Consider the following 7,762-nt stretch of genomic DNA (forward strand, 5'->3'; position numbering starts at 1 on the left):
GAACAAAGATAAAATATAGACTGTGATTCTGTAGGAGTTGGGCAGAGGTAAAGAAGAATCATAGAGCCCTAGGTTGTTAAAGGTGAGAAGTACCTCAGACATCATTTAATCCTCTTCCTCCCTTCCATACCCAGCTGCGATTTTACAGAAGAGGAATCTAAGTCCCAGAGAGATTAAGAGACCTGTCCAAGGTCAAGAAGCTAGTATTTGGCCGTGCTGGAATGAGAGCCCAGGTCTCCTGACTCTTAGTCAAGTGCTGAATCATATGCTAAAAGGGGCGGGAAGGATTTGGAAAGGTTTGGTTATGATGAAGCCAGGTTTTGGTAAATGCCATTCTCTTGGTTGCCATGAATCTGATATGGGAGGCAGAAGAGAACTCCACTAAGCAAAACCTAGCAGTGTAAGTTAATATCCATGTGACAGGAAGCCTGTAGAGATTGTCAGAAACACCCACTCCAGTGCAAAAAGCAGCCCATAAGAAAAGTCTTCAGTCACAGAGGAGTTTTGCAAAGTTGAAGAGAGATGTGCTTTCTGCCCTGGTGTGGGTGAGGGGTGGGGTGGGGGAGGAGTAGAGGGTGTGGTGGGGAGGAGAGTAGATGATTTCATCTGTTTAGTGAAAAATGACCTGAAAGTTTCTCTGATCTTAGAAACTGTCTAATAGAGGCCAAAGAAAACAAAATTCAATCTTATTACCTCTCCTTGAATCTTCTATGATGATTTTGCATCTGTTCAAAATGAGTTAAACTAAAAAGACACTGGATCATTTAATGGGTTAACAGAATGGATTTTCCTCCATGCCCCTTAGGAACTTGTTGCTTTAACTCCTTTCAGTTTGTCTTCCTCCCTTTCCCTTCTTTCTCTCCTTCCTTCCTTCCTTTTTTCCTTCTTTGCTTTCTTCCTCCTTTTTTTAAATTAGACAATCTTTTTCTTTTGTATGCATCCATAGGAGCAAAGAGGTTGTCCTATTAAGTTAAAAAGAGCAATTCACCCCATCTGGCATCCTGTCTCTACCACCAGCTACTGATTTCTGGTTTAATGTTCCCTTCTAACCTCCCCAGGGGAATCTTTTTTTCTTTCCCTGAAGCATGAGATTGAAACCAGAATCAGAAACATTCTGCCCAAGTAGGCAACGATTGACATATGTTTTTCTATCAGATTTATTAGAATGAGACTTTTCAAGGTTAGCTTTCTATGTTTGGGGGTGGGTGAATGTGGGGGAATAGATCTATTCATTTCTCTGAATTGACTCAGCTAGATCTGAAGGGAGCAATAGGGCTAAATCCTTATTTAAGTGGTTGCCAGGAAAATGACAGCATCATAGGGATGAAAGTACACAAAATCTTGTCAGCATCGAATTCTTTTCCTTCTCATTGGATGCCTCTATTAATAAAACCATTTGACTGTTTTCTATTTTTAGTACAATGTATATTTATTGTAAACAATAATATACAAAAAAGGTAAGTTTCACAAAGAGAACAAGGGGTTTAAAAAAAAAGTGAAACGAACAAAAGACAAACACAAAACCAAACTTACCTAAAGACAAAATATGATTTAAATGTCAGGTTTTTTAAGTTACAGAAATACTTTAAAAAGATCTGCTTTTATACAGAAATTGAAAGATGCCATATTAAAAGAGTTCTTTATTCTACTGAATTCTAAAACTGTTAATATATCATTTTTAAATAAAAAAAAGTTTGCTGTCCTTTTCAAAAAGCAATCCTCAACTGTCCAGCAATAGCCTAATTAAAGTAAGTTAGTCTATCAACTCCCTCCTCCCCCTCAGAAGAAAATATGCAGAGGAATATGAAGATGATACATACTTCTGTTGTTTGGGATTGTACACACACATACACACACACACATACACACTCACACTCACACGTACATACGTACACCTAAAATTTGGACAGCCTGAAGAATTGTGGCAGAAAATAATGCAAATGATTCTACATTTGGAATCTCATTTGTACAAAAAAAGACAACACTTCCAGTTTATTAAAAAAAAAAAACAAAAAGAAGAGGAAAATGTATTTGTACAAACCTAGGACACAGATCCCAAAGAAACTTGTTTTTTTTTTTAATAATAATTAAAAAGAATAAAGAGATAAATAAAAAAAAATGGTTACAGTTAAGGCCATAATTTAACAATAGGTGACCATACCCTTCAAGGAAGGCTCCAACAACTTACTAATTTTAAAAGTTTTTTTTAAAAGAGGAAGATCAATTTTTTAAAATTAAAACCTCTTTTCTTACAAAATAAATAATTGTAGCATGTGGAATGTCTTAAAGATACATTGTTTGCATTTGGGGGCTTAGAAGATGTTTTGGAAGTGGTCTCCAGCATATGGTACCTGGGCAGAGAAGGGAGTAGGGAAGGTATTTGAGGGCACTTAAGTTTGCTATTGAAACTTCCCAGGAAGCTGTTTTTGACTCCCTCGGTGCCTACCTCTGGTAACTTTTCTCTAAAGACTGCATGGAGAAAACCCACCCAAGGACCATGTGAGCTATTCCCAGTAGCATGATTTTAAGGCTCAAGGTACTTTTCTTTTTAAAATAATAAAAGCAGAACTTACCCAAGGCTCCTCCAGATTCCTGTCTTTATTTCCATACTAAAAAAATAAGGCCTTTTTAATTTTTTCTTTTCGAGGCAGCCTCACCTTGAATCTTACAGACTTTAGAATTGAGGAAAGCTAACCCCCAACACTGATCACAAGACAAGGGTTCTGTTTTGGGGTTAATGCACACAGACACACATACAATTTTAAGAGAAGACATATCTGTACAAAAATACCTCTGACTTCAAGAAAAGCTAGGGCATACTTTCACTAAAGAGTAGTTTTAGCTGTTGGAAAAATAAGAGCATTTAAAAAATTCTCTCTAAAAATATGTATAAATCCCCTCAAAATGATAATGAATCATACACAGTACATACTAAAAAATATTTAAAATAGAGAATATTCCTCACAGAGGACTCTTTTTTTTTTCTTTAATTACAGCTAAAAAATAATTACAAAGTCCAAGCACAGGCAAAGAAAGACTGAACTACAGCGGCTATATGATTCTCCATCAATCTCTGTGCTTGCCTTGAAGAACATTTAGAGTTCAGTTCTGGAATGACTGTAGTGAGTTCTGCTGGTCTATCCATGGGGAGTGGTCTGGCCACTGATTCTGGAGAAGGCTCTAGTGCATTTGGACAACTTTTCTGGTTTGTGTTTGTTGTTGCTGTCGCCTTTAGTGTCTTTGAAGAATAATTAAAAAAAAAAAAAAGCAAATGTCCAAAGGTTATTTTATTGCTGCTGGCTTTTTTCTTTTTAACTAAGAATATTATTTTTTTCTTGTTCTCCTTATGGTCTGGTGAGCTGCGTGTAGACCGGTTGTTCCCAGTGCTGTGGGCTGTGGGTCTGGGGGATGGAAGGGACTCCAGTTGTGTCAGCGATAGGGGTGTACATGGGTCGCTGGGCAGGGTTCATGTAGGTGAACGTGGAGTAAAGGCTGGAGCTCTGGCCTGCAGCATGGCTATAATAGGAGCTGGAGTTCTGGTGGTCTGTGTAATCATACTGAGAGCGAGTGATGGTAGGGTAGGAGGGGCTGTAATGGGGCAGGCCGAAGGGATTGTAGGGGATCTGCTGCGGGGAATGCTGCTGCTGTTCACTGTAATGGCTGGGGCTGAGCTGCTCTGTCTTGATGTGTGTTCTCTGCGACTGGCCCTGTTCACTGCTCAGAGGAGTGAGGGTATGGGGCTGAGATGGTGCCGGTGGCGGCTGGGCTGATTGCTGCTGCTGCTGCTGCTGCTGTGGTGTTGGCTGCTGCTGGGCCTGAGGAGGCTGAGGTGGTGGAGGAGGCTGTTGTGGAGGTGGGGGCTGCTGAGGCTGCTGCTGTTTTGACATCCATGAAGATGGGGGAGCAGAGGTGCTGCTGATGCCATAGCTCCCCGTGTAAGTAACCTGACCAGGCTGGCCATGAGTAACCGGGACTCCTGGGTGGCCATTGGGTGGGAGATATTGGTCAAATTCATTAACGTCAAAGGTCTCGATGTTAGAGATGACGTCGCTACTCAGTTCCCCTATGTCCACATCTCGGAAATCAATAGGGGGCTGTCTTCCCCCTTCCTGCAGGGGGCGTCCCTCTCTCTTCAGGTCAGCCTTGCCTGCCTGCACATCAGTTTTGGGGGTGGTGGGTGGGGTAGGTGGGCCCTGAGACTGTCCTGTAGAAAAGAAGAAACACAGAAAAGTCAATATTATGTTTGATAAGTGCTTGGGCTGGATAACTGCATAGACCTGTCTGGGAAACACTTTTATAGCACCTGTTTAACTGCTAAGGTGTAATAAAGACCCTGACCTGAGCAGGCAGTGACCCAGAATGGAGATAAGCCGCTGAATGATTAACCGAAGAGGGTACACACCTAGCCATCTACTTTTATCTTCGGTGGATCTGAAGTCAAGTAGTTCTGAAACACTAAACTGGGCATATTTTAGGCCAGCTGTAGTATGTTTGGGGAGTGGGTGGAGAATGGATAGGACTCCTCTTTATGGAGTATTTGAGAGCCTTTGCAAACCTGCAATATTGCAACTTTGAAAAAAAAATGTGGCTGTTTCAATATGGCCGGTTGCAGAAATGTCTTGAATTTGCACATTTGTGCGCAGAAGGCAGTGTGGGTTTTGGTTAGCTAGAGATGGTATAGGAGTTGAAATCTCCATGGGGACGGAGGTGAAGGGGGGAGGGGGCACTCTAATGACCCTATCTGTGAAAGACTTGGGGAATGGAAAGTGGTGGGGATGGGATAGGACATACCAGAATGCTCCCCAGGGGAGTGCACTTCACTCATGCCAGAGGAGGAGTGCGGAGAATCAGCTTGTAGAGCCTTGAAGATGGCATTGGGCGAGATGTGTGTCTGCTCAGTACCTTCCTCCTGCTCCGCCTGCCCGTTCTTGACTGACTTCCTCCTCCGAGGCTGGTACTTGTAGTCTGGGTGGTCCTTCTTGTGCTGAACCCTCAATCTCTCTGCTTCTTCCACAAAAGGCCGTTTCTCACTCTCGTTTAACAGCCTGAGCAAACAGGGGAGAAGAGAGGAGAGAGGGTGAGACTAGGAGTATAGCTGTCAATTTGGGGAGGGGGTGGGTCCCTCATATTGGACAATACAGCTACTTTCCTGTGAAACCTCTCTTAAAAGACTATCTGGAAGGAATTGCAGCCTTCCTCCTGCTTTCTACTAGAGTTGACTTGGCCAATAGAGGAATTTTAACTTTATTTTGAAAATAATAAAAAAAAAAAGATCGTATAAAACTGTATTCTGAAGGTCACATGAGGTAATTATCTTCTTTTTCTTCTTCTCTCTCTCCCTTCTAAACAACCAAGAGATGGGCACTGTGGTCTGCAGCTTCTCTTTGGGTAATTTGCTATCAGGATTAATACTCTCTCTCTCTCTCTCTCTCTCTCTCTCTCTCTCTCTCTCTCTCTCCCTCCCTCCCTCCCCCTCCCTCATTCCCTCTCTCTCTCTCACCTTAAAAAAAGTTTTTTTTCCCTCTCTTGGTAAATTGCTTTAACTTCTGGTAAAAATGCTTTAAACTGAAGCCTCTTTTGCCCCTACCTTTCACCTTTCCCAAATCCAGCCTCCTCTCTTCTTTTCACAGGCTCCTGCGCACTCTCCTAGCCTCTCCTCACCACCTCTGTAAAGCACTAGCCAGTTTCCCAGAGTGAGTTGCAAAGAAGCCATCATCGAAAGCAAATAATTCCTCCTCACACCCCAGTCCCCTTCCCCCCCTTTTTTGCCCTCCCCTTTTCTCCCGGGAAGATCTCACTTAAGTGCCCTTAGGGACTTTGCCTGGCACGGAAGAAACACACATACACACACATCTCCATCAACCCCCCCCCACCCAACTTCCCTCTCCCTGCCACTCAAGTTTGCAGAGTTTAATCTTCAATCAATCTTCTGCTTGCAAAATCTTCCTCCATCCCTCCCTGTACACACTTTATACGCTCCTATTTACATTTCCTCCCCCCCTCGCCTTCAGGCGTAAAATCGAGCTAACCAAGGCCCCCCTCTCCTTGCCTCCACTCCAGCCCCTCTGAGTGAAAGTGCTGGAAGTTTAAGTTTGCAAAACATGGCATCCAAATAATTTGGTCAAACCCACAGCTGCCCGTTCTCTTGCCGCCAGTCCTTCCCCCACCCCCTCCCCAAACTCCAATTTCTTTCAGTCCCCTGCGGTCGGCCGGGGAGAGCGGATTGGCATCTCCTGGGAGAACATACCTCCAAAGCTTGCCGAGAGTCTTGCTGAGCTCGGCGTTGTGCAGGTGCGGATACTGGTCTGCAAGCTTCCTGCGAGCCGCTTGCGCCCACACCATGAAGGCGTTCATGGGCCGCTTGACATGTGGCTTGTTCTTGCTAGAGCCATTGACTCGCACGGGCATAGGCACCAGGGTCCAGTCGTAGCCCTTGAGCACTTGGCTGACTGCCTCCCGGATGCACACGGGGAACTTGTCCTCCTCGCTCTCCTTTTTCAGATCGGACTCGCCCTTGGGGAAAGTGTTCTCCTGGGGCCGGGTGTTCTCAGTGTCCGAGCCCGAGCCCGAGGGGCAAGGAGAGCCCGCCGAGTCCTCCGACATAGTGGGGCTGGGAGCTCCAGACAGGCCCTTCTCCTGCTCGTCGGTCATCTTCATGAAGGGGTCGAGGAGATTCATGCGACAGCCCGAGGGAGGGGGCGGGTTACGAGAAAAGGAAAGCCGGGGCTTTGACCCAAGGCACTGCCAGGCGGGAGGCGTGGGGTCCTCTCGCCTCAACTGGCCGGAGATGGCGCAGCTGGCTGCACCGCAAGCTCCCGAGACCGCCAAGCCGCCCTGCTGCAAAGATCTGTGGGGCAGCTGGGGGGTGTCCAGCCCGCCGCCACCCGCTGGAAGTTAGGAGATTCAAGGAACAGAACGAAATCAAAAGAGAAAAAGAGAGAGAAAAAGTGAGTGCTCTTTCTCTTCTCCAAAGAAAAGTTCTCGGGGAGGGAGGGGGGAAATGGGAGGGTTTGGAATCGAGGCTTCACCAAAGTACCTAGTCAATTTTCTAGCCCCGCTCTCTACTCTCCAACTCTCTGGCTCAGTCTCTTTAATAAATACTCCCTCACCTTAGAGACTTTCGGCCAATCACAGCCCGGCCTTTCACAGCTGATTGGCCAAAAGTTTTGGGGAGGGGAGCGCCGCTTGCAGTTCTGGGATGGGAGGGGCGGGATGGCAGTGGGGGTGGGGATGGGGTGTAAGTAAGGCGGGGGACCAGAAACGTCTATATGTGATTTTGCTGCACTCTTGGTTTGTCAGAAGTTTGGTACTATCTCAGGGCAAACTATTCTGTGTGTGCGTGTGTGTGTGCGTGTGCGTGTGTGTGTGTGCGCGCGCGCGCGCGCGTGTTTGTCTAGACAGTCTTAAAAAAAAAAAGTTTTCAGTAGGACCGAGGATGTAGATGGAGTTTACTGTCCCGTGAAAGCGACTCTGTGGCTCCAAATGTCTCACACAGATTATTCGCTTAGAGCTGGCCTCAGAATATGCTTAGGTAAAAACAAAAAACAAAAAAAAAAATCTTTAAAGCAGCAAAATGTTTTGGTTTTTTAACGGCTGCTATTATTCCACAGCAATCCGCATAAATAGATTAACGTGTCATGCTTCGCTGTGGTTGGTGTCGCTTGTCAAATATGCTGTGGTGCTGCTGCTTCAAACCCAAGTTGCGCCCACTAAGCTAATGCTGGGCATCGCTGGAATTCGGATTCTCCATCCCCCCCACCGC

At 45.3% G+C, this 7,762-nt stretch overlaps 1 protein-coding gene across 1 annotated transcript; it reads right to left on the reverse strand.

The window, feature by feature from the left end:
* Window positions 1–1,463: 1,463 nt before the first annotated feature.
* SOX9 (SRY-box 9) lies at window positions 1,464–7,056 on the reverse strand. The gene is made up of 3 exons (XM_027873422.1): window positions 6,248–7,056; window positions 4,792–5,045; window positions 1,464–4,204 (listed from the first exon to the last, which is right to left on the reverse strand). The coding sequence occupies exons 1-3, from the start codon at window positions 6,676–6,678 to the stop codon at window positions 3,345–3,347; spliced, it is 1,545 nt and encodes a 514-aa protein (XP_027729223.1). The 5' UTR covers window positions 6,679–7,056; the 3' UTR covers window positions 1,464–3,344.
* Between the last annotated feature and the right edge of the window lie 706 nt (window positions 7,057–7,762).

Source organism: Vombatus ursinus, unplaced genomic scaffold, assembly GCF_900497805.2.
Source record: "Vombatus ursinus unplaced genomic scaffold, bare-nosed wombat genome assembly UNPS02014801.1, whole genome shotgun sequence".
Lineage (NCBI taxonomy): Eukaryota > Metazoa > Chordata > Mammalia > Diprotodontia > Vombatidae > Vombatus > Vombatus ursinus.

What these genes read in the sequence shown, in the direction of transcription:
- SOX9 (XM_027873422.1), bottom strand. Translation starts at nt 6,678, where the DNA reads ATGAATCTCCTCGACCCCTTCATGAAGATGACCGACGAGCAGGAGAAG. An exon ending in ACTCTCGGCAAGCTTTGGAG is followed by an intron (nt 5,046 to 6,247) that starts GTATGTTCTCCC and finishes CTGTTTGCTCAG; the next exon opens with GCTGTTAAACGAGAGTGAGA. An exon ending in CTCCCCTGGGGAGCATTCTG is followed by an intron (nt 4,205 to 4,791) that starts GTATGTCCTATC and finishes TCTTTTCTACAG; the next exon opens with GACAGTCTCAGGGCCCACCT.